Raw genomic sequence first — 26,966 nt, forward strand, 5'->3', positions numbered from 1 at the left:
GGTTCATGATTGTTAGTTAGATGAGTACTTACTCGTTTATATTGCCTGATAATACCAACGTGTTCCATTTTTCGATGTAATCTACTGAGTTCAAACTAGCGATTTACCTTATCATCCCAGTCAAGCAGTTTATCCCGACAATCCTCTATCACTGAAGGGATATTCTGCTTGGTTGAGATCATTAGTTTATGATCGGCAGGATACGATGATAGAATCCTGGTTATGTGGATTTATGCTAAGTAGTGAGTCTATAATCTTTAATGGATCGGTGGTCACTACTTAGGTTTTTATAGCTGTCATATTAAGATTAAATAAGATGATTATGGTCACTGTAAGTCTCTTTGATCGAATATGACTGGTGAATAACAATAACATTTTCTGCAATTCGAGAATTTTTGGTGTACATGCTTGCAATCACCCTTATTGTAATCATCAAGTACATCAGTGTATGCCTGTACTTTAGGTCCGTCAGTTCGGGACTCTTATCTTATATGCTTGAAATAAGTCTTTAAGCAAGCGTAAGGTATGATACTTAACTCCGCACAGCAGGCCTTATGCTTCTAAGAACTTCGGTCTATGCTCTTGTCACTGGTTTCTACTTGGACGTAATGCATACTAAGAAATGATACAGAAGATCTCGTGTTTCGGAGACGATTGGCCTGTATGCCTGACATTGGTTATGACTTGGGTTGAAGGTCATACCAAGTATTAACGAAGAAGGTGTCATGCTTTGTCTATATAATTGCAGTTGGCTCTCTAGTAGTCATAAGATCCACAGAATACTGTCTCCATGGTAGGCATACCGATTTTGTGTAACATATTTATTCAGCCAGCCAGTTTTCTTGTATAGAGTGTTTGTTAGTAGTGAGGATGATTAATACGGCTGTCGAAAGGTAATGGGTAAAATATGAATTTTTAATTATGATTTTTGAAGTGAAATAATATTTTTACATCGTCTAAGGATCTATCCAAAACCTGAAACATTAGAATAAATCACTACATTAATAGGTAAATTTTTAATGATTTTTTCATGGTTTTCCTAATTTCTTGAATTATTTTTACGTAATTTCAAAATGGCATCTAAGATGGCTGACCATATAGTGGACGCTACAATAGTTGACTGACTGGTATTTGATACCAATACGGCGGCAGTTCCACCTAGCTGATGATAAGGAAATCCAAGATGTATCCAAAATGGCTGTGATGACGTCATACTGGTTGACATAACATATATTCCTTGGTAAATGTGATGGGGGTCAGTATACTGCTAGTCCGCATGGGGAATGAATATTTAAATTTTACCATTGCCAGGATTTAATTCAGTACCTCTGAAATGTATGACGTGCGGTTTCGATTAAAATAGGCTATATTAATTTTTTCTAGAAATACTGTAGTTAATTTGGGCATTTTTAAAATAAATATACTGTGTTTCTAGGTAAAAAAATGTAATCGAGGTGTCAAATTACACCCCAGCTATAATTTTATTCACATTTCAAGGTCAAGGTCATCCAAATTGGCGGTCGTGACGTTACAATCCAAGATGGCGCCCGGTAATTTACCCTGAAAAACAGCACCGTAGCCTGAAACCTGTGCCAGAATTCTCTATTGTACACTACTATGTCTTTATAATTTTTACAAGTCATTCAACAATATTTTTACTTTGTAACAAGTATCTATCCTTGTGAGTTCAATTTATAGATGTATTTGAAGTTTAAAAATGCAAAATAAAAAAAGCATACCAAGTTCAAAAATTCAATCCAGTATTATGATACATTAATTATTTAAAAATTAGATTGAAATTGAAAAATTTGTGTTGATCAGATCAAAAAAAAAACTTTGATAGTTTGAACAGGATTAAAAACATATTGGAGATTATCTGACCAAATTAATTTTATTGAGAAAACTGGAAGCCATTTTTTCCCCTCAATATTACCCCTCCAACTGTGTTGCCAAAATATAGTTCGAGACAAAAGTTGACATTGTGGCAAGATCTGAAGTAAGCACAGACATACTGATAGTAAGATAATAAAATTATTTATAATACATGCGTAAGGAATTTGTAATTTATAAACGCACAAAGATATCAGTCGGACTATTTTAATTACATTTACGAGTATTGAAATCGTTTGAAACAAGGTCAATTTTTAACAAAAATGCACATCTGGGTCGCTTTATTTACATTCATGGGAACTAGGAATTGTTTTGGAGTCAAAGTGTTATCTGAGTCAGTAGTCTAGCATTTATGATTTCTTATTCAGCCACTATGTTCTTATGTCTTTAAATTTCTAAATTTTAAATAGATAATAACACCTTTTGTGTTAAAAAAGAGTATTCCTCAATATTTTATAAATATATACATTAATCAGTTAAAGTTGAAGTGGTGAGAACATTGTACCCAAACAAACGTATTTCTTCCATAAGAAAGCATGCATTTAACATCAAGTGCGTATTTAAAATAGGAAGATCCGTTTGTTATACATTTTTAAATTCAAGCATGTGTTTTTGAGAGACGCTCGTGTTACTATATTATTACAGACAGATAGTACAGTACAACAGTTAAAGTTGCAGAAATAAAAAATATTATTTACCTCTCTCTGTAGGCACATACACTCATATGTTACTAGTGTTTCTGATTGAGGGCACAAAAGCATGTGGGGTATAACTCCTGCCAAGTGTACACACCAAAATAATAAATAAACTTTGAAAAAAATTGGATGAAATATTTTATGTACACTTGTTATGTTTAATAACATAGAGTTACTGGCACAGCAACACATAACAATCTCAGTATCTCACGGCTAACTCAAAAATAAAAAATATTTAATTAAAAATCTATTTAAGTCGTACAAAGTTTAAAGAAATAAATAATCTTAAAAGATAATTCAGAATTCTATAAAAAGTATTAATGTGATTTTTTTTGCTGCCTTATGATATATTTTGTCACTGATCTTCCTTAAAGGTCTACTACCTTGGTAACCTGAGTAATGGGTAGAGACCTGTAAAATTCGCGATTTCAAATCCCTGAAGGATAGACTCCATGATCCTCTATGCACTCGTGCAAATTACATCTGCTGATTGGTTACCGACTCGTAACACCTGTTGACTGGAAGGATCGTGATTCGCTAATTCTTCTGTTAAAAATTTTTCATTGGCTCAGAGTCCTTCAGATAAACTGTGGCCCAATCACCGAAGCAAAATAATGTCAAAAGTATTTGGACTCTATCCTATCGCGAAATGAATCCGCGAATTTTACAGGTCTCTAGTAATGGGCGACGAAATATATTTTCTTAAGCATGTCATTTCCCCTGTAACGACTTCTTGTTTCCCTGCTGGTGTGTGAAGATGGAGTGTATGAGAGTGGCGTGTGCTGTCCTCGGGGTAACATCCCTCTTGTGTTCCGCCGGTCAGTTGCAGCACATGGGGTCGCCAGGCGCCCCGGGCGAAGAGGGGCAGTAGGGTGCTTCTTCGTCGGTCACGCAGTACATCCCACTCGCGCTGAAACCAAACAAGGATGATCTAGAACACACCATCTTGAATTATTAATATGTAAGGACTGGAAAAATAGCGGTTTCAATGACCACTAGGACAGACTCCACGATCCTCTATGTACTGGGGCAACTATCACCTGGTCATTGGCTACCGACTCGGGACACCTGTTTACTGCGATTCTTATGATTCGATACTTCTTTTGTTGTGTGTTTGCCATTGGCTCAGAGTCCTTCAGGTAAATTGCGGTCCAATCACTGACGCAGCATTAAGCTAAACGAGTTTGGATTCCAGCCTGTCTCGAAAGGAATGCACGAATTTTTCCTGTCTCTATTAATATGCTGTGCCCTCAATGCAGCCAAAGTTGGCACTTATAACTAGAGACCGGAAAATTTGCGCGAATTCATTTCGCGATAGGTTAAAAAAAAATAGTTATACTTCAGTGCTGCCTCTGCGATTGGCTCACAACTCACCTGGATGACTCTGGGCCAATGAGAAACACTCAACCGAAGCTGTATCGAATCACAGGCTGCTACGTTGGGACGCCTTACAGGGCAGCAGCCAATGAGTGGGTGACATTTGACCGAGTGTACGTATAGCTATGGAGTTCAATGACCTCCAGGATAGACTCAAATATCCTCTACACACTCTGTCAAATGCCAAACTGTTCATTGGCTCTAGAATTGTGAGTCGTCTCGACTGGGTGGCCTGTTATTCGACACTTCAATGAGTGAGGGTCTCTAATTGGCCCACCAGTCCTCCAGATTGACAGTGGACCAATGGCAGAAACCGCACTAGGGTATAATTATTTGAATTTTAGCATAACACGAAATGAACCCGCGAATTTTTCAGGTCGGTCTCTAGTTGTTACTTATGGGAAAACAGCTCGAATACAAAAATACTCAAGATATCCGAGTGGGGTCTGCTTACGAAAAGGATTTAAGAATTCGCTAAGGGCCGAAAAAGTACTGATTAATTCGGATTAAGATTTTAAACTGTGTTTTCAGAAGCGTTAAAATGGATTAAAAGCGTGTCTTCAGAGTAATTTTCAGGCGTAGAACAACCGGTACAGATTGTCGAAAACACTCCAGGGACCAGCATCACCCCGCCATGCGACGTGGCGGTCGCCGCCCGGATCTCACGGGTTGTCGTATGTAGCAGGGGCGTAGCCAGGGGGGGTGTTTTGGGTGTCCAAACACCCCCCGAAATATTAAAATATATATTTATATGTATGTACTTATGACAAAACTGTTGCAAATTCACTTAGAAGAAACTAAGAAAGAACCCTTGAGCCGATAACCCTTAATATTCAGCAATGAGTTTTCAACAGTGTCTTGTTAAAAATATCATTAAGTCGGGACACAAATTTATGTTATTTAAATCCAATATTTCAATTACGGAAGTGCACGGGGGCAGGGTGTAAGTAAACACCCCCACCGAAAAGAAATCCTGGCTATGCCCCTGTATGCAGGCAGGTGGAGGAAGACCGCGGCGCCCACCTGTCGGGGGTGTGCTGCCCCAGCACCACGGTCACCCCGGGGCGACCCCCGGGCAGCCGCGGCCCGTTGGGGCAGCGCGACCTGCAGGGCTCCGCGCGGCGCGCCGTGGCAGAGTTCACGGACTCGGCCAGGTAGCAGATGCTGCGCGCGTGGCTGCACAGCGCCGCGTCTGTCGCGACACACACATCAGGGGATCATGCAGGCACGACTAGGGGATCAGACCAATACGAGTAGTTAGGGGATCAAACCAACATGATTAGGGTTAAGACAAAATAATAAAGGGATCAGACTAAACGTTAGAGAATCAAAACAACATAATTTTTTATTTTTTTTTTTATTTTTTATTTTTCCTTCAACAGAAAAAGTTCTTAGCAATGGCGTATGTCCAAATCTTACATCAAGTCATGCACTCCCATTGCACAAATCTTTCAAAGATAATAACATAATTAAGGGATCAGACAAAAAAATAAAGGGATCAGACTAATATGGGATCAAACCAACATAATTAGAGGATCAGATAAAAATAATGAAACATAATTAGAGGATCAGATAAAAATAATGAAGGGATCAGACTTATAATAAGGGGATCAAACAACATAATAAGGGGATCAGACAAAATAATTAAGGGTTTACACTAACCATCAGGGGATTCATTTCACGACAGCCTGAAATTCAAATAGTTGTACCTCAGTGCTGCCTCTGCTATTGGCTCACAACTCACCTGGATGACTCTGAGCCGGTGAGAAACACTCAACCGAAGCTGTATCGAATCACAGGCCGCTACGTTGGGACACATTTACAAGACAGCAGCCAATGAGAGGGTGAGACATTTGACCGAGTGTACGTGGTACTATAACTAAGGAACGGAAAAATTCTCGGGTTCAATGACCTGTATGATGAACTCCGTCGTTATACGTACACTCGGTCAAATGTCACCCACTCATTGGCTGCTGTCTTGTGAAGGTGTCCCAACGTAGCAGCCTGTGATTCGACACAGCTTCGGGTTGAGTGTTTCTCATTGGCCCAGAGTCATCCAGGTGAGTTGTAAGCCAATGGCAGAGGCAGCACTAATGTACAACTATTTGTATTTTAGCCTATCGCGAAATAAACTCGCGAATTTTTCCGGTCTCTAGTGTTGTATTAAGTGGAAATATCTTTCTTGTGGTGTTTCCCTTTCTGTGTACATATCCCGTAATAGACCAAACATCCCCTAGTGTCCAGTAGTGGCGTAGCCAGGATTTGTGTATGGGGGGTGTTAAGAAGCATGGCCCCCCCCCGTATTAAAGCGGGGGGTCCGGGGGTTCTCCCCCTGGGAAAATTTGGATTTTAAGGTGTAAAATAGTGCTATTATAGCAGTTTTCGGTACTTAAATTTAAATATTGCAATGGTAACAATTTTATTAATTTTAATATGAAATTTGTTTGAATGATGAATAAGAAATTAATTATAGATTTGGTGCTAAGAGGGGGTTAGAACCCCTAAAACCCCGCCTGGCTACGCCCCTGGTGTCCAGTGGATGTCGAGGGTCGCTCACTGGACTTGCCGGCGCAGTGCGGCTGCTCGCGGCCGCCGTTGACGCAGAAGTCGACCAGCCCCACGCGGCCCGTCTCGCCGTACGTGCCGGCGTTGGTGTGTATCACCTGCACCACGCTCGCGTCTCCGCGGCCCAGCTTGCTGCTGCCGCGCACCAGCGGCCGCGCCGGGTCCAGACCTGCGGGCAGTCGCGTGCTGCTTCGCCACGGAGCACTATTCCTCTTCCCTGACCTGCTGTCCGGGTCAGGGAGAGACTCCGAGTGCGAGGCCCATACGTAGGGACACCTGTGTTTCGCGATTTCATTTCATTGTCAAGGTATTTCACAAAACACTGTAGCTTTTTCTAAGAGTTACGGCTAGAGTCCCGGAAATTTCGCGGATTCCTCTGGCCTCAGGATAGAATTCAAAGTTATAGGTGTGCTCGACCCATGTTTACTTTCCCATTGGTTGATTTCTTAGCGAGAACATTTTTATCCCTGCTATTTGGCACTACCTGATTCGCTTACTTCTCTCCTAGCTGGACATCGTTGGCTCACGGTCGTAGAGGGGGGTGTCCAGATAACTGCGGTACAATCATGAACACAGTGCGACAGTGTGGAGGTTTGCATTCTAGCTTGCGACTAAATGAATCCGCGAAAATTCCGTGGCTCTAGTTATGGCTAGGGACTGGAAAAATTCGCGGTTTCAATGACCACTAGGAAAGACGCCGCGATTCTCTATGCACTCGGGCAACTATCACCTGGCCATTGGCTACCGACTCGGGACACCTGTTTACTGCCAGTCTCATGATTCGATACTTCTTTTGTTGAGTGTTTGCCATTGGCTCAGAGTCCTTAAGGTAGATTGCGGTCCAATCACTGACGCAGCATTAAGCTAAACAAGTTTGGATTCCAGCCCGTCTCGAAAGGAATCCGCGAATTTTTCCGGTCTCTAGTTATGGCAAATTGTGAGGGTGCAGCAGTACGGTGACCACATTCTCATTGGCCCCGTCGAGAGCGGGACGACACCTCTCACCGAACTCAGCCAATAACCACAGGAGAAAAGCTACAGTATTTTGTGAAATACCTTGACACGAAATGTATTCGCGAAATACAGGTGTCCCTACCCATACGCTCTAATCATGCAGGTTTTAAGCCATGCGGGAGAGGAAGCATGAATCATGTGCTAGGAGGGGGATTGGCCAGCCAAGGCAACGTTATAGCCATGACTAACTCCCCTCACTGACTATTCTGGACTAAAAACTAGATAAGTTGGGCCCAGGTAAAACCTTCATAGACACAGGGATACATGTGGGATGCAAAATTTTCATGCATTAATATCAAGCAGGAGGCTTACGGGAAAACAGAAGGACGGATCTGGAAGAAGAGTTGGACAGAGTAGAAAAGAGTCTACCATGCGGGGGGGTTGGATATTGCTGTCCGCATTTGTTTGGGTGGCACTGGTTGTTTCGGGGGCGACTTTAGTTGTTTCCCGCCAGGCTGCCAGCCAGCACACTTAAATTACGAAGAAAGAAAATTAATTTGTTAATTTATTTAAGCTGTAATTCAAAATCTCATGCTTGGAGGTAAGGCCTGCCAGGCGAGCCATGCCATCAGACATGAGGGTCAGCACTAACACGACAGGCAGAGAACGCGAGGGGGCCGACCATTCGCCTGAGAAGGGGAAAAAAACCTCGGACGGGAAGTTCAAATCCAAGGTGCTAGGTTCATAACGTTAATTGACGGCTAATTTTACTGGTAACAGAAATTTTAAACTGGGCGAGAAACACGTAGTGCTGTTTTGTAATAAACTATATAAATTAGTACACCACAAAATATGCGGCTAACAAAATAAAGTGAATGTATTGATTTTCACAAGAAATGTAGCTACGTTAGTAATAAATTATGAAAGCTACCATCAGGCGGGTGGACCCGGAATCACTTCACCCAGGACTCAAGTCTCGACAACAAGAGTCTATCTCCCCCACGACGTGGTCAGTGGGAGCAGGGTGTCCACAGTTAGTACTTTCCTACTAGATCTAGTACTTTTATAAGTTTTTTAGTGGTCTAGTACATTTACGCTCAGATCTAGTACTTTTTTCTTTAATATAATAATATTACAGTAACTCCAATGTGTTTTATTATTAAGCGTAATTATTTTTAAATCTATGGAATGTATGTGTGTGTGTGGTGTGATATTTAAGTTAGAGCATTGCAATGTCATAATAACTTCCTAAATAGTTAAAACCATAATAAATTGTAATCTAGTACTATTTTTTTCAAATCTAGTACTTTTTTCTCGGCTAAATTGGTACGAAATATTTTTTTTTTCCTTGTGGACACCCTGAGTGGGAGTTGAGGTTGAAACGTGCCGCGCCCGCAGGGATGGGAACCCGCCTGCGTCTGACGCCACCGCCGACTCGCTGGCATCTAGTGAGGCGAGTACTTGGGCAGAGGGCAACAAACACCAAAAAACGGGGTTGAAGCTTATCTCGAAGTGAGCCATTATTTTTTTCTAACTTCACCCCTGACTAGACGGGCCCCCTAACGTTACGTCGAAATGACGAGATGAGAATGAAGGACTGGAGGATCGAACGAGTTGTACCTCCACCACGTTTTCCACCCTTGCAGAATAAAAAAAAACCCGGGTAGTTCTTGGCCATGGAATCGATGGAGCATCGCTTCGTGTTGGGAGGCAAGTGATCTTACCCCTTTGTTATATTTTGTTTTGAATTTTTTTTATTCAATAAATATTTGTGACGAATATACTCTGGACAAATTGACAACCTGACTCGCAAAAAAAAAAACCAGGGTAATTTTTAGGCAATAAAATAACCTGTGGAGATTCTTGAAAGCACTCAAAGGGACATGAGTCACACCTTCAATTTGATTTCCCGGTCATGCAGTGTTAGGGTCACCGCTCATGTTTCATTGTTGTCGGGTGCACGACGATTTTTTTTTCCTAACCTAACTTAAAACTAAGTGTTTTTGGGAGGGGTCCGGGTTAGGGAGGGACCTAAGTGCGTCTCAGGCCGAAGCCTATCACGCCTTAGTCATGCTGGGATTAGCCATGCAGGGAGAGGGTCGCATGCATCATGTGCTAGGAGGGGGATTGGCCAGCCGTGGCAGCGATTGTTGCTATGACTAACTCCCCTCACTCTTATCTCTAGTATAAACTACTAGTTCAAGTTGGGCCCAGGTAAAACCTGCATAGACACAGGGAAAAACCCTGGGCACTTTCCATGCGGGATGCAAGTTTGCATGCATTAAATGTGGGAAAGTACAGGAGACAGAGGATGGTCTGGATGAAGAATTGGTCTGAGTAGAAAGAGTCTACCATGCGGGGGTTGGGCACTTGGATGTGCACGACGAGAAGACTGCGCGCCAGGTTCGCGCTTCCTCACCGATGATGCGGTGCATGCGGAAGCGCTGGTGGGGGGTACGGGTAGGGGAGGAGGGAGGCTCACCGATGATGCGGTGCATGCGGAAGCGCTGGTGGGGGGTAGGGGTAGGGGAGGAGGGAGGCTCACCGATGATGCGGTGCATGCGGAAGCGCTGGTGGGGGGTACGGGTAGGGGAGGAGGGAGGCTCACCGATGATGCGGTGCAGCCTGAAGCGCGGTGGGGGGTAGGGGCAGGGGGAGGAACGAGGCTCACCGATGATGCGGTGCAGCCTGAAGCGCAGGTGGCGCGCGACCAGGCCGCACACGTGCGCGCCCAGGCTGTGCCCCACGCAGGTGGTGCGCTCCGGCTGCAGCCCCGAGTCGCGCAGGAAGGCGAGCGCGGCGGCGGCGCAGCGGGCCACGGGACGCATGTTGTGGACGGCGGGCGGGTAGCAGGGCGGCGAGGCCAGCCGGTGCCAGTCCACCACGAACACGTTGTAGCTGCCGTTCCGCAGGTAGGCTGCGACACGCGGGCCCGGCCCTCGCTAGCACGGCGGTCGTTCCGCGGGAGGTGGGATTCGAACATCGATGGGAAACGACACCCATATCTAGGGACCGGAAAAATTCGCGGGTTCATTTCATGTAATCCTAAAATTCAAATAATTATACTTTAGTGCTGCTTCTGTCATTGGTCCACTGTTAAGGGGAATGGAAAGGTACAATATTTTGGGAATCCTGGAATCGAAGATCAAGGATAAAATCTGAACTACTCATCATATTTCTTTGCGGTTTGTTTTGCCAACTAGATAATTTAATTACGGAGGGTTGTGTGTACAGCAGTGGCCACAATATTGCATAGTTTTTTAGAAAAAAAATTAAATAACTTTATGCAGAAATAAGGGGTATTATCCACAAAATTAAAAATTATACCAAAATGTAATTTTTATATTGTGTAATATAATATTATCTAGAACTCTATTATAATCAAAGTGAAAAACACTTGATCGCTGAATTTTAAAGGAATTTTAACCAATTGAAACCTGCCATGCAACATTTAGGTAAGGAAGGACACGCTTGTTGAGCAATTACGTAAAATTCTGTATTATAGAGCTCTAGATAATATTGTATTACACCATTCAAAAATTATATTTTGGTATAGTTTATAATTTTGTGGCTAATACCCCTTATTTCTGCATAAAGTTATTTAATTTTTTTCTAAAAAACTATGCATTATTGTGGCCACTTCTGTACACAACCCTCCGTAATTAAATTATCTAGTTGGCAAAACAAACCGCAAAGAAATATGAAGAGTAGTTCAGATTTTATCCTTGATATTCGATTCCAGCATTCCCAAGATATTTTATCTTTCCATTCCCCTTAATCTGGAGGACTGAGGGCCAATTGTAGACCCACACTCATTGAAGTGTTGAATCACAGGCCACCCAGGCGAGACGACTCACAAGTCAGCAGCTAATGAACAGTTGGCATTTGCCCGAGTGTGTAGAGGATATTGGAGTCTATCCTGGAGGTCATTAAACCCGCGAATTTTTCCGGTCTCTACCCATATCGCGTCAACCAAAAAAAATACTGCCTTTCCCCTAAGTGCAATGGGCGCAGATTCTAGATTTCATACTCTTTACAAGAGCCAGATATTATTCTTAAAACTAATCCGAAGACCATTCACACATGAACAGATATTACATTTCTAACAACGATTTAAAAAAAAAGGGGGGGGGGGTGGTATTGTCTGTAAAGTCGGTTTACGGACGATAATTTTACGTGATAACGTCATAAGAAAAAAATTGATCAAAAATTGCATACTTTTATAATTTTAAAATATTATTTACAGTTATTGCAAATTTAATTTAAATAATTTGTTCAAGTATAATAATGATCAATTAGTTTTACAAAAACCAGCCTTAACCTGTTTGATATTATAGAAGATTTTCTTGCACGGTGGTTGGCCGGTTCTTACACGCTCGGCTCAGGTGGAACGTGACAATGAGTCATGCTTTTTCATGCGTGCAGCCGGCGTTCATTTATTTATAAGACGTTATCACGTAAAAAAATGTTTTATAATTTGTGTACTAACCAATAAATAGTAATACTTGGCTTTCCATGAAGAAACGAAAATTGTGTTTTAATTACATTTCTGGAAGTGAACAACGTGTAGTTTCCGCACCCACCGCTAGAATTCGCTACTAAGGCAGAACGAATTTTAGAACTACATAAAGAAACTGCTCCGATAAAAAGTGAAAAAAAAAAATGCTCGAAAAAAAATACTAAACCCCGGATTTGAACCTGATTTTCGACAAAAAATTTTTATTAAAATAATGCCCATCTGGTTAAAATTCATCAAAACCGTTAATACTATATATACAGTTTCCCTTCAGCTTTGTGAACTTTGGCTCGCACCATTCGTTCCATTAACGAAATAACTGCCACCAATTGCCGTACACCGTGAGCTATCACGCTACACTCGGAAACCCCCGAGAAAACCCGCCTGTTCGCGGCAGCCGCCCGCCCGACGTCGTGGACTCACCGTTCCTCATGACCTGCACGTGGTGGCTGTCGTCGCCGCCGTTGTAGCCGTGGATGAGGATCACGTTGTCGTGCTGAGGGTTCCAGCCGGCCGTCCTCAGCCAGTCGGCCTCCCTCGTGTTCATCGTCTTCCTCGCGGACGGCTGCTCGCTGGGAACGAAATGGTTGCTGCCATAACTTAGATACAGTAGCGGATCCAGAGGAGTGGGGGGGGGGGGCTGAGGGGATCAAGCCCCCTCCAAAAGCATCTGGGTCCACTATTGTTTTAATTTTTGCCTTGATAAAGCCTAGCCTCAGCTGGTGTCAAGCCCCTCCCAAACCAAAATCCTATGGATCCGCCACTGCTTAGATACACACATCTTAGAAACATGCAAGACAGACTGTTCTAAGTTGTGTGTTTCTAAGTTATTATAGTTCTAAGTCGTGTGTTTCCAAGTTAACGCGTCTAAGTTATGACGGTTCTAAGTTTGTGTGTTTCTAAGTTATAATAGTTCTAAGTTATGATTTTCTACGTATGAGGATTATAAGTTATGTGTTTCTGCGTTATGTTTTTCTCCGTTACATGGTTTTAAGTTATGATCGTTCTAACTTATGATTAGGGACCTGAAAAATTCGCGGGTTCATTTCGTGTTATGCTGAAATTCAAATAATTATACCTTAGTGCTGCTTCTGCCATTGGTCCACTGTTAATCTGGAGGACTGAGGGCCAATTAGAGACCCTCACTCATTGAAGTGTCGAATCACAGGCCACCCAGTCGAAACGACTCACAAGTCAGCAGCCAAATGAACAGTTGGCATTTGCCCGAGTGTGTAGAGGATATTGGAGTCTATCCTGGAGGTCATTGAACCCACGAATTTTTCCGGTCTCTACTTATGATAGTTCTAAGATATGAGGATTTATTTTGAGAATTCTAAGCTATGACTGTTATAATTGGTGTGTTTCTAAGATATATGTGGATACCGGGACGAATGACACCATACTTACGAGGTCCCTTCGCAGTCATTGAGCTTAGCATGCTGTGATGTGGTTCAAGTCAATTTTCTACCAATCATCGCTACGGACTGGAAAAACTCGTGGGTTCAGTGACCTCCAGTATGAACTCTATAGTCCTCTGCGTAGTCCGGCAAATGTCACGTGTTCATTGGTTCACGTCTTTATTGGTTAGTCTCTTGATCTGGTCGAATGTTTTTCATTGGCCCACAGTACTCCGCATAAACTGTGAGCTAATAGCAGACCGAGCTCAAAGGTAGTATAACTATTTCAAATTAAGCCTATCGCAAAATTAATCCGAGAATTTTTCCGGTCTCAAGTCATCGCCTTATCACAACACCCAACACATCGTGGACCATGTCTTACGATGGTTAATAAGTAGGGCCGAGCATTTTTCGCGTAAAGATTTTCTGACCGGCTGTGTGTTAAAACTTTGTAGCATTGTATGTGTTTCGTGGCTGGGTTTATTTCAGGGGCGTGTCTACTGTCAATACACCAATCAAAGCCATCCAGTGTGGAAGCAAACACGTTATGAATGGCCCAGCTTCTCTTGCGGACGGCCTCCAATTAAAAGGGAACAATCTCTAGCGCTGGCATACCTTAGTGCAGTCTCCTGAGCTAACAGAATTTTTTCGCGATAAATACATGCTCCTATTAGTAAGTATGTATCTTCGTCATTAAACAGAGTCACTTCTATGAAATAAATCATATTTATAACTGTTTCCACAATGCAGACACCACACTTCAGAGCCAATGTTTGGGGCGTCTAACCAACTTGGCGTATGACAAAGAGATATAAAAAATTTAAAAAAAAAAACCCTGCGCTTGACCCGTCTATTATGTAGTCATCATGCAGATGTGGCCACCTCCTGTCTGAAGAGGTGTCCATAGAATCTGAGGTGCCCTAACATTTAGCAGTGGGGCCTTACCAAGGGCCTAAGGAGAATGAAATAGCCGCCAGATAAAATGATAATGCGAGAGCCCTTACCAGGAAAATTAAAAAAGAAATAAGTATTGTAAGCGAGTCTTTCTGTACTCACCATCTAACCTCGGTAAACAACAAATTCACAAATTCGTGTGTTCTCATGATGCAAATACACTAATAATACCAAACTCGGCCACGAAATTTAACGTATAGAATTCTTAAAATATTGCCGGGCATAAAAAGTACACGCAAAATTGTGTTTTTTTCAATTACATTTCTTGACGTTGAAGTTGCGTGGTTAGGTATAAATTTTATGTAACCCCGTAACGTTCTGAAGATTATACTTTTTTTTATGTGTAAACCTTAGCTCTCGAGTATACGGCATTTGGTAGGAGTACTTTTCGAGAATGGAACGGAAGTGGTGCGGAATGGAAATGTGTAACCACGGTGCTGCCATCTGTGACGGATGGTGCGAACCAAACTTCACAAAGCCAAAGGGAAACTATTATAGTATTAATCGCTTAAGGTGAGCAGTATTTTATTAAAATTCATTGTCGAAAGTCAAGGCCAAAGCCAGGATTAATATTTTTTTTCCAAGTCTTTTTCGCTTTTATAGCAGCCGTTTTTATTATTTAGTTTAAATCTCTTGTCTGCAGATAGAATGATTCAATAGACGACGTGGCTGCTCCGGGGGTTATTTCTAGTGGTGTTTGCAAAAACTACGTGCGATTTGCGTCTAGAAATTTAGTTGGAAAGACAAACTTTCGTACATTTATGACGCTAGGCATTATTTTGAAGAATGATACGTTAAATTTCGTGGCGGAAGTTTCATCTGCAACACGAGAAGACACGAGGTTGCTCGTTGACAAGCTTAGTTTTTTTACAAATTTGTGGCGGGAACAGAAAGACTCGCTAACTTTCTGTTTTCCCGCCACCCTCCGGTGGGGAAGCCTTCATTTCACAGACGAGAGAGCCACACCAAAGTTCCCCGAAGATCATGCTCGCTTTTTTGATTTTTGATTTCACACAGTATCTTTAATGTAGCTATCCAAACCAAATCAACCGTCCACAATGTTTTAAAGTATTTATAATGTAGCAAACCTAACCTAATTGAGAGAGACCTGAAATATTCGCGGGTTCATTTCGTGCTATGCTAAAATTCAAATAATTATTCCCTTGTGCGGCTTCTGCCATTGGTTCACTATTAATCTGGAGGACTGAGGGCCAATTAGATAGAGACCCACACTCATTGAAGTGTCTAATCACAGGCCACCCAGTCGAGACGACTCGCAAGTCAGCAGCCAATGAACAGTTGGCATTTTCCCGAGTGTGTAGAGGATATTGGAGTCCATCCTGGAGGTCATTGAACCCGCGAATTTTTCCGGTCTCTACTAATTGATCATTAGTAGAGACCTGCAAAATTCGCGGATTCAATTACCTCCAGGATAGACTCTACTACACTCTACACACTCGGGCAAATGCTCCCTGTTCATTGGCTGCTGACTTGTGAGTCGTCTCGACCGAGTGTCTGTGATTCGACACTTCTTTGAGCGAGGGTCTCTAATTGACTCTCAGTCCTCCAGATTAACAGTGAACTAATTGCAGAAGCAGCACTAAGGTATAATTATTTGAATTGTAGCATATCACGAAACGAATCCGCGAATTTTGCAGGTCTCTAATCATTAGTTATCATTAGAGACCGGTAAAATTCGCGATTTCAAATCCCTGAAGGATAGACGCCATGATCCTCTATGCACTCGTGCAAATTACATCTGCTGATTGGTTACCGACTCGTAACACCTGTTGACTGGCATGATCGTGATTCGCTATTCTTCTGTTTAAGATTTTTCATTGGCCTAGAGTCCTTCAGATAAACTGTGGCCCAATCACTGAAGCAAAATAATGTCAAAAGTATTTGGACTCTATCCTATCGCGAAATGAATCCGCGAATTTTACAGGTCGGTAGTTATCATGAGTTACAATGAACAAAAAAATCCCAAGATGCACGGTCGGGTGTTTGTCTCTCTCGGCTGTGAAAAGAAGGCTTCCCCCTCGCAGTGGTACCTGGTGTAGAGGTAGTAGAAGACGTCCGGGTCCGGACACACGTCGTTGTCGTTGCCGCGCCGCCACACGCAGTCGGCCAGCGTGGCGTTGGAGTCCACGTTGCCCATGAAGAGCGCCTGGGTCAGCGCGCCCTGACCCCTCGACCCTGCGCGGGGTCGCACTCTCACGCACCGCAGGCCGACTAGCCCGGCATGAGCCCGGCCGTTTCCCGCGGCGCGGCTTCCCACGCCGAGAGAAAGGCGGGGTTTTGTCTCGACTTAACATCTGTTTGTTCTTTAAATGGTTCGTGCAACGAGGAATTTTTAATTTAACACCATTTCTTGGACATACACAATTGCCATTTTGAACTATTTGTCATAAAAAAAGGGGGGGGGGGGGTTGTCTGTAAAGTCGGTTTACGGACGATAATTTAACGTAATAATGTCATAATAAAACATTGATGAAAAAATGTATACTTTTTAAATTTAAAATATTATTTACAGTTTTTTTTTTCAAATTTAATTTAAATAATTTGTTTAGATATAATCACGAACAATTAATTTAAAAGCCCGCCATAACCTGTTTGATATTATGGAAGATTTTCTAGCACGGTGGTTGGGCCGGTTCTTGCACGCTCGGCTCAGGCGGAACGTGACAATGAGTCATGTTTTTTCCGTGCGTGCAGCCTGCGTTCATCGATTTATAAGACGTTATAACGTCAAAAATTCTATAACGCAAATTAAAACATGAACCAACAGATAAACCCAACGATGTACCTAAACATACAGCATAGAAGAACACAGTAGGTTTCCAATGACTAAACTCCTTCCGCGGAATTCCATAACACCAGTTTATTTACATCGTTGTGTTTGTCAGTTTTGACACAGCTGATTTAGGCTTGTTCTCTGTGGGTTTATGTTTTTATTATTACTTATTAATAGAGACCTGTAAAATTCGCGATTTCAAATCCTTTAATATTCTTGGAAATATACACTCTCGTACGTTATATGATATGTGATATATTAAAACAAAATCCTCTTAAAAGCTTTGTTTCATGTTCTGAAAGTGTTTTGTTATCGCTGTTTAATAAGGTCCTTGGTAGGGAGGGACTAGGTTCCAACACTCAGTACTGAATCCAAATTCATTGTAGAGACCTGTAAAATTCGCGATTTCAAATCCCTAAAGGATAGACTCCATGATCCTCTATGCACTCGTGCAAATTACATCTGCTGATTGGTTACCGACTCGTGACACCTGTTGACTGGAATGATCGTGATTCGCTAATTCTTCTGTTAAATATTTTTCATTGGCCCAGAGTCCTTCAGATAAACTGTGGCCCAATCACTGAAGCCAAATAATGTCAAAAGTATTTGGACTCTATCCTATTGCGAAATGAATCCGCGAATTATACAGGTCTCTACTTATTAATTATGGCATTTGGAATTTCTGGAGTGGTAGTAGCGAAGAAGGTTTAATGAGACAAGCCGGCTAAAGCTAACGGTAAAAGAGGAAAACAGCCCTTTAGAACACTTACCATGGAGATAATAGCCTTTTAACTTCTCGTTAAAAACAGGGTTGCTACGGCAATATTACAGTGGTGGTTACAGGAATTTATTTTCGGCGAGGTTAAAAATTAGTAAAAACAAATTATGAACACACCAATTTAAAAAAAAACTTACAGCACTATTTACCCTAACACACCGTCATATGGGCTATAGAAGTAGCCGTAGGTGACGCCGTTTCTTAGTACAAAGTTGAAATTGCAGGTTTTACCAACAGATCACCTCACATCGCCCAAGAAAACATGTTGCTTTCGCTGATATTTTATTTTGCAAATCTTTTCCCAACTTTGTTGGGAGAGGAGGGGTGTCCGGGTACGGATCCCAGCGTTATCAAAGTCAATATTTTTTTTGTCATATTTTTATCGGGGGAGCTGAATTGTTGCCCCTTGGAAGGGCAGCCCTTCAGGATTTTTCTGACAGTAGTTAGTTTGTACAGCGACTGGAAGGGCAGCCCATCCAATTTCAGAAAAAAAGTTTCTTTAAGTGTTTAAATAATCCTGAAAACTTGCCTCTTGGAAGGGCAGCCCATCAGGATTTTTCTGACAGTAGAGTTTTTGAAAGGTTGTCTGAATTGTTGCCTCTTGACTGGTTAGTATAGGTTAGTTTAGGTAAGGTAAGGTAAGGATAGGTTAGGTTACTTTACAAACTAACCACTGTCAGCAAAATCCGGAAGGGCTGCCCATCCAAGGGGCAACAATTCACACAACCTTTCAAAAACACTACTGTCAGAAAAATCTTGATGGGCTGCCCTTCCAAGGGGCACGTTTCCAGGATTATTTAAACACTTAAAGAAACATGTTTTCAGAAATTGGATGGGCTGCCCTTCCAGTCGCTGTACAAACAAACCATTGCCAGAAAAATCCTGAAGGGCTGCCCTTCCAAGGGGCAGCATTTCAGTAGCCCCTTTTGATCAGCGGTTTGAGGAAACTTGGCGGACGATGTCCCGAGGCCGAGCTGGTTTTCTCGGATGTCACCCCTCCCCCCAACCACACCGGCGGCATTCCGTGGTAGCTTCATCTCGCCGTCTCGCCCGACGACCTTGGCGGTCGAGGAGAGACGAGCGAGAAAGGAGGCCGGTCGTGTCATGACCTCCCGGGGCCCGAAAGTTGTGCGGTCGCGAACCTGATCCTGTCCGACGGCGGCCGCCGGGTGTACGAGGAACGAGGGGGGGAGGGGTTTGTGGGGAAGATGGAGGAAACCCCGACGGGGGGGCAACTCCCGCAGAACGTGTTTCCTCTCGGCGGACCGTCCGACTGACCTGCGGGTAGAGAGAAGGCGGCGGCCAGCAGGAGCGGCAGCCACATCGGCGACGGCGGCGACGGCGACGACGACCCCTGGACGGCCATGGAGGAGGTTCTGCGACTGCCGGCGGGCTGGTTCGGCGAACCTCCGAGGTCCCCGCTCTTCCCCTTGCCCGCTCCCACCCTCCCTCCCTGCCTCCCGAAGACGTGACGCCATGCGCCGCTGGTGTCGTCCCATGCAATATGCATGCCGGGGGGAGGGGCTTACCGTTAACCTGACCCCCCCTCCCCCTGAAACTTCCGCCAGGACAACCGGGACACGCCCATGCCTCTGTCTAGGTAACTGCGGGTCTGCATTCCCAACGAGGTCCCGGTCTAATCACAACTGTACTACTACTACAAAAATAATGTTGGGAGTAGGCTGATTCTTGCCCGGGCGTTTATGCATTGTGTTGTTCCAGTACCCCCGATAGTAGCTGTCCATTGTTAATAATTAGGGACCTGAAAAATTCGCGGATTCAGTTCGTGATAGTCTAGAATCCAAAAAACGTTTGCCCTTTTGCTGCATCAGTGATTGAGCCACAGTTTATCTGAATGATACTCGGCCAATGAAAAAACAAACAGAAGAAGTATCGAATCACTAGCGTCCCAGTTAACTACAGGTGTCACGAGTCAGTAGCCAATGAGCAGATGTAATTTTCCCGAGTGCATAGAGGATCATGGAGTATATCCTACAGGTCATTGAAATCGCGAATTTTTTCCGGTCTCCATTAATAAGCATAATAAAACAAAATAAAGTCCAATTGATGAATATTCGATTATTTTTTTATGGTTTGAGAAATTAACGAGTGTGTAAAACATCAATAAAAATTTGTAAATTATGCCCCATTTTTCGAAAGTGTGACAAGAAATATTAAGTAAGTTTTCCATTAACGTATTTAATGTATGCAAATAATAACCATAGCAATGTTTTTGAAAAAATTACAATTTTTTCTTGTGGTGTTATAAACTATTTCTTAGTAACTGGTTTTTCAAAGAAATCTTTTGTAAAAATGCAAAAAAAAGTGTATATTATTAGAATATGAGTCTATTATTATTTATTTAGCCCTAGTCACTTTGTATTATGAATTATTTTTCCGGAAAAAAATAAGGAAAAATTTTTCACGCCGGAAAATGGGTCTTGACATTTAAAATAATTTGCGTCAAATTCAAAGAGGAAAAAAAAAACGAAACACGACTTTGAAATAGTTTTCTTCCGAAATCTGAAAGTTATAAAACAATTATTTTAAACCTTTTGTATGTCACCCGTAGTTAAATGGCAAACTATTTAGCTATAGTGATGAACCATACACAGAAACAACTCGTAATGCTGTAAATCGTTTGCAAACTCCAAACTAACAGATTTGTTATTTTTGCACAAACGATTAATCCAAATAAGCATTTGATTTTAATTTGATAATGTTTTACCGTCGCACGATCATGCACGGGAGCTTTAAAAAAACAGGACCTCCAAATTTATAGTGGGTTCCGAACTACTCACATGCCGACTTTGTGCTCATGAAATTGAGTCATGCTGAGGTGTTAGGGTCGAACCCACAACCCATACACTCCGAGAATGAGGTTTCAGCGATCACATCCATTTAGCACCCTTCTTAAAGTAAGTATTCTTAAATATAGGATATAAATTTCATTCTTGCTATGCATTTTTCTAATAATATATATATTAATAATAATTCGTTATACGCAATTTTTATTACAACAAATTAAATATATATGTAACTATACTAAATTGTTAATAATTTATTACATTAAAGTAGTTGAGAGTGGAAATGATGCACTATGAGAAGGAAAAAACATGAAAAGGAAAAATTAAAAAAAGAATAATTTCTGTAAAATTTAACCACAAAACATTAAAAACTCAACAAATTTCATGAGGTATAGATTAAAAAAATTAATGTTCTATCGAACCCAAATAACTAGATTAAAGAACTCACAAAAAAAAACTGTACACAAAACATTGAACACGAATCTTTGGACACTTGAGTAAGAAACAATTACACAAAAGCACTAATGTTCAAGTACCCGTCGTAATTGAATTCCATCTTTCTTCTCATCGAGGTAGTAGTCCCGTTGTTTTATTAACATGTCACTCACGGAATAGATCTTGATGCTGTGTGGTTGGTTCACCGTCGACCAGTGGCGGATACAAAGGGGGGTCACCAGGGGCTAGTGCACCCCCCCCCCCCACTCCCCCGAAAAACCAGTTGTCTGCTACATTAATATTGCCGACAAAAATGATTGTTTATGGAACCCAATAAAATATTTTAATATAACTAATGAATTTCTTGTAGAATCAGAAAATCTGGTGTTTGGATGTTATATGTGTAGTTTGAGTAGATTAAATACAAATTTAGTAATTTTAAGACATTTTTTTTTTCTCTGGCTGTTCTGAAATCCTAGAGTGCCCCCCTCCAAGGTGAACCTCTGGACCCGCCACTGCCGTCGACACGACAATAATACTGATAAACGTTGTTTTTGTCACTCGGGGCGTCGTTACTGGGACCGGCCCGGTCGACTGCAGATAGGAGCCTGCCGCTGACGTCCGTGGCAGAGACGGAGCGCCGGAGGAACTCGAGAGTGGACGACGCCCGCTAGTCGAACGGGCAGTCGTTGTTGTGCCTGATGGTCACGCAGTACATGCCGGAGGCGCTGCAACCAGAACATTCAGCGACGACACTGAATACACCAAGCGAAGGAGTCACAACCACTGTTGCAAGAGCCACAGAGATATACGTATGAACGCGTCATTAGAGACAGGAAAAATTCGCGGGTTCAATGACCTCCAGGATAGACTCCACTATCCTCTACACACTCGGGCAAATGCCAACCAACTGTTCATTGGCTGTTGACTTGTGAGTCGTCTCGACTGGGTAGCCTGTGATGCAAAGGGTCTGTACTTGGCCCTTATTACTCCAGATTAACAGTGAACCAACGGCAGAAGCAGCACTAAGGTATAATTATTTGAATTGTAGCATTTCACGAATTGAATCCGCGAATTTTTCAGGTCTCTACGTATCATGTTAAAAAAAACCTAGCACTTGTAAGCGATAAAGAACTTAGTTAAATAACATTTTATGTGCATTATAAAATAATGAAAATATCATTTCATCTTTATATGTATGTACTACACTGTCTTCCCTGTTCTCATGACTGAAATAAACTTTAAGGTCTTTTTCATATAATTTTTTATATGATCACTTTAATGAAAGCTCTTTTAGATATGCATTATTATATTTTTTCTCGCAAAATTGAAAACTATTTTTTTTAAACATCAAACTCTTTTTAACACTATTATGCTAAATACTTGTAACAGTTACGTATCACGTGTCCAATTTTAACCCTTGATCCTGCATACGTTGATCCAGTGGTACATGATGCATGCTGTTTTAATTTAGTACGTTAAAAGATCCTGTACATAACAATGAATTATGGTAGCAAAATGTATACGAAAGAAAAGAAAAATTCCGCAAGACCTGATGTAATTTGTTTGTCATTGTGACATTCGAGTTTTCTTTTGTCCAGGATCTCTGCCCGAACCGTGGCGTCGTACCACACTTTTCGCGCTCAAAATATATTCACGCCGAACCCTATTACAAAAATGAATTATTTCAGGAGAATCAAAATATGTTCCTCCTTTATTCATTGATATTTAAATGATGTGAAACCTATCATGTAGCATAAATCCTTACACATTTTTGATCGGCATTGATATGCAAATATAGTTACACAATAATTTAGGCTTAAATTTTTTTTGGTTATTGAATAGGCTGTTTTTGCCGAAACAAATTCGTCTGAAGGAACAAAAATGAAAATAATATTTTTATTGATTAAATATTTCTGCAGGAAAGCAGATGAAAACCAACAAGTAAACAACATAAATGTCAAAGAAATGGGTTGACAACAAGTAAAAGATAGTCAATATATAAATTTAAAAAATTACCAATTCTAAGGACAATGGTTATTTTTTGTTTAAAATACAATGGACAATGGTTATTTTTGTCAAACATATGTATAAAATGTATTTTTTTCCTGCTGATCGCACCATATTTCAGAGCTTCATATCTAATCTCCTATGGTTGTTACTGCTTTAACAGTTGGTTCTATACAGACCACCAGGGATCACCACAGGATGGATAAAAAAATCGCAATATTGAATTTTTTTGGGATTATGGTTGTTTTTTGCGAACAGCTCCTCATATATTGTTCGATCCATCTCAAAACTGGAATGAAATGGGTTCACATATATTGCGAATACACTTAAAATACGAAACTCTGACACGAAATCAAACTTAAAAGTTTTTAAAAATAATTCCGAGCGTGATGAATATAAGCAAATTGTGTTTACAACTACATTTCTGAACGCTGATCGCACGGTAGTTTCTGCACCCGTCACTAGAATTCGCTACCGGAGCAGCTACGTCGACTAACGAATCATCCCCTTGCAGACCTTGACATTCCTCAATGTGTTTTATTAAAATACAAACCATCTTGTTTAAAATTCATCAAAAAAGTTGATACTGCAAAGCTTCCCTTTGGCTTTGTGAACTTTTGGTTCGCGCCGTCCGCCACAGATGGCAGCACTGTTCACGGGAATCAGGCGCTCCTGCCGCACGCAGCACGCCGAGAGCCAAGGTTTTTTTTCCTAACCTAACTAAACACTAAGTGTGTTGGGGAGGGTTCCGAATAAGTAAGGACCGGAAAAATTCGCGGGTTCAATGACCTCTAGCATGAACTCCATAGTTATACGTACACTTGGTCAAATGTCACCCACTCATTGGCTGCTGTCTTGTAAGGTGACCCAACGTAGCAGTCTGTGATTCGATACAGCTTTGGGTTGAGTGTTTCTCATTGGCCCAGAGTCGTCCAGGTGAGCTGTGAGCCAATAGCAGAGGCAGCACTGAGGTATAACTATTTGTATTTTTAGCCTATCGCGAAATGAATTCGCGAATTTTTCCGGTATCTACGGATTAGGGAGGGAGACTAAGTGCGTCTCAGGCCGAAGCCCGTACGCTATAAGCACGCAGGTTGTTAGCCATGCAGGAGGGGTAGCATGCATCGTGTGCTAGGAGGGGGGGATTGAGCAAGCCATGACCAACTCCCCTGACCGACTATTCTAGACAAAAAAAATATAGATATAAGTTGGGCGTGGGTAAAAACCTGCATAGACAACACAAGGGGCTCTTACATGCGGGAATCAGTGGCGTAGCTAAGGTGACTGGCGCCGTTGGCCAGACTTGAAAATGGCGCCCGCTCTTGGATTAAAAAAGAGGGGGGGAGGGTTCAGTAACCGCGAAACCGTCGTGGCGCCTTCCCCCCCCCCCCCCCCCCCCCGACGACGCCCCTGGCGGGGGCCATCCCTGCCACCCGCTTGCTACGCCACTGTAGCGGGATGGAAAAGTCTCACGCATCAACATCAAGCAGGAGGCTTACGGGGAGACCAGAAGGATGGATATGGGAAGATGAGTTGTACAGGGGTAGCCAGGGGAGTGGAAGGTCCGGAACGCACCCGTCAGGGGTGTCCTCGCCCATGGGCATGGCGCGGCCGGGCAGGCGCCCCACGGAGCGGCCTGTAGCAGGGCAGCCGGCGGAGCAGGGCACTCCCAGGAACCTCCTGTCGGGCATCACCGTCTGCGCGAAGTAGCACGCGCTCTGGAAGTGGCTGCAGCGCGCCCGACCTGCGTCCGGACAAACAAGCCCGCGTCCGTTTGAGAGGGGAATCCCCATTCCAGCGCCAATATGCAGCTGTGCCTGTATACAGCAGGGAGCGATCCCCAACAGTTCTGCATGTTAAAAAGCTCTGCAATGTATCTAAAAGAGAACTGGAAGATACCTACTCCCACACTTCCAGGATAGTTTCGATATCCAACTTTTTAAATTTTATATATTTAATTTTGTACTCTTTTTCTGTAAGAAATCAGACCACAGGTAAAGAGCACAAATTGAAGAAAAAAAATTAATGTATTATATGTTCTCCCCATAATTTAATGTAATCTATTTTCTTAGTTTAGTAATTGTCTAAGGGATCAATTTTTGAATTGTATTAATGTTTATTTTAATTTGTAAAAGTAATATATATTTTTAATATGTGGTTAAGTGTAAGACAAGGCGTTGTACACGCCTTAACATCACCATATGTAAAAATGAGATGAATAAATAATTTGACATTTTTATTGAATTTTAAATTTTCGTGACGTATTTAGGTGATCCAAATCTACACTGGTAACTTGCCAAAAAAAATAAATAATAAAACTCCAAGGTGCACTCACGCAGGCGGTGGCCCCTGCAGCCGGGCTGGAAGCGGCCGCCGTTGACGCAGAAGTCCACGTGGCCGACCTGCGACACCTCGCCCAGCGCGCCGGCGTTCGTGTGGATCACCTGCACCACGTGCGCGTCGTCGCGCGTCAGCCGGAACTCCTCGGAGCCGTAGCGCCTGACGAGCGGCCGCGCCGGGTCCAGCCCTGCGCCCAGCCCGACATCTACAGGCCACGCACTCGAGGAAGGAGTCTTGGAAAAGAGGGGGGGAGGGTGCGCGTCGGACGAAAACGGTCGCCACAGCGCAGCTCCGGCCCCGCCTTCGGATTGCCGGCGGAGGGGGGGGGGGAGCGCCACGGTCACTGCCGCCGCGACCAATCACCGCGTGCGCGCCTTTTGGGGGGGGGCGGACTTAACACCGCTCCTCCCAGGACTCTTCCAAGATTGCGTGGCATGTACACCACTCCACAATAATGCAGGAACTTTCCTCGCGCATTTTTAACTGGCTAACGTTCCAGCTCAGCAGGGATTGTACTGGATATTCGTCTACACTGGCAGATGAAGAAGCCACGGCATGGTCAGAAAGTGTACAAAGAGGGGCATCCCCGCAGCCATGGTCAGGAGACACTGGATGTGGGACTCACCTATGATCTTGTGCTGCTTGTGGGAGAGGTAGCCGCTCATCATGCCGCAGATGTGCGCGCCCAGGCTGTGCCCCACGCAGTGTATCTTGGTCGCCAGGGCGCCGTGCGCCGTGAGGAAGGAGTAGAGCTGCGCCGAGCACTGGGCCACCAGCTTGGTGTTGCTGAGCGCCGACAGGTAGCAGGGGAACCGGGTCAGCGACGCCCATTCCACCGTGAACACGTTGTAGCCGCCGTGCACCAGGTACGCTGCAACACGCGGTCCCAGCTGCAGGCGATCCCATACACGTCGATGAGTTCAATTGACGTGGATCTTTTTGGCTAAGTTATTTTTATGAGTGACGAACTTTCGACGTGATAACGTCTTATAAATCAATGAACGCCGGCTGCACGCACGAAAAAGCATGACCATTGTAACGTTCCGCCTGAGCCGAGCGTGTAAGGACCGGCCAACCACCATGCGAGAAAAACTTCTATAATATCAAACAGGTTAAGGCAGGCTTTTTAAAAGCAGCAAATTAAAAAATTTGAATTATTTGTCCAATTACATCATTTTAAATTAACAATTTATTGGCATTGATTTGATTTCAGTTTATTTCTGTAACTAATTATTCGTAATTATATATAAACAAATTATTTAAATTAAATTTGCTAAAACGTTAAATAATTTTGAAAATTAAAAATTATGCAATTGTTCATCAATGTTTTCTTATGACGTTATCACGTAAAATTATCGTCCGTAATCTGACTTTACAGACAATCACCCCTTTTTTTACTTTTGATAATTTCAAAACAAATTTGAGTTTTTTCTACTAGTTTTAGCAGCACTGAC

The 26,966-nt window shown here is 42.7% G+C and overlaps 2 protein-coding genes across 2 annotated transcripts in view; both read right to left on the bottom strand.

Annotated features, from left to right (window-relative positions):
• Positions 1 to 3,404: 3,404 nt before the first annotated feature.
• Positions 3,405 to 19,430, bottom strand: LOC134541852 (phospholipase A1 VesT1.02-like). The gene is made up of 7 exons (XM_063385550.1): positions 19,199 to 19,430; positions 16,400 to 16,544; positions 12,421 to 12,569; positions 10,153 to 10,398; positions 6,520 to 6,696; positions 4,986 to 5,154; positions 3,405 to 3,516 (listed from the first exon to the last, which is right to left on the bottom strand). Exons 1-7 carry the CDS (start codon positions 19,428 to 19,430, stop codon positions 3,405 to 3,407), a joined length of 1,230 nt encoding a protein of 409 aa, XP_063241620.1.
• A 1,635-nt stretch (positions 19,431 to 21,065) lies between these two features.
• The window catches only part of LOC134542443 (pancreatic lipase-related protein 2-like), a 37,741-nt gene continuing 31,840 nt past the window's right edge, over positions 21,066 to 26,966 (bottom strand). Inside the window, exons 4-7 of the mRNA XM_063386690.1 lie at positions 26,138 to 26,383; positions 25,508 to 25,699; positions 24,748 to 24,916; positions 21,066 to 21,890 (exon numbers count right to left, since the gene is read on the bottom strand). Of these exons, the coding sequence (XP_063242760.1) occupies positions 21,833 to 21,890; positions 24,748 to 24,916; positions 25,508 to 25,699; positions 26,138 to 26,383 (665 nt within the window). The 3' untranslated portion in view covers positions 21,066 to 21,832. The remainder of the gene's footprint in view (positions 21,891 to 24,747; positions 24,917 to 25,507; positions 25,700 to 26,137; positions 26,384 to 26,966) is intronic.

The sequence above is a fragment of the Bacillus rossius genome (genome assembly GCF_032445375.1).
Source record: "Bacillus rossius redtenbacheri isolate Brsri chromosome 4 unlocalized genomic scaffold, Brsri_v3 Brsri_v3_scf4_2, whole genome shotgun sequence".
Classification (NCBI taxonomy): Eukaryota; Metazoa; Arthropoda; class Insecta; order Phasmatodea; family Bacillidae; genus Bacillus; species Bacillus rossius.

What these genes read in the sequence shown, in the direction of transcription:
- LOC134541852 (XM_063385550.1), bottom strand. Translation starts at nt 19,430, where the DNA reads ATGCATATTGCATGGGACGACACCAGCGGCGCATGGCGTCACGTCTTC. An exon ending in CGCCTTCTCTCTACCCGCAG is followed by an intron (nt 16,545 to 19,198) that starts GTCAGTCGGACG and finishes GACCCCGCGCAG; the next exon opens with GGTCGAGGGGTCAGGGCGCG. An exon ending in CAGGCTGCACCGCATCATCG is followed by an intron (nt 6,697 to 10,152) that starts GTGAGCCTCGTT and finishes GACTGCCCGCAG; the next exon opens with GTCTGGACCCGGCGCGGCCG.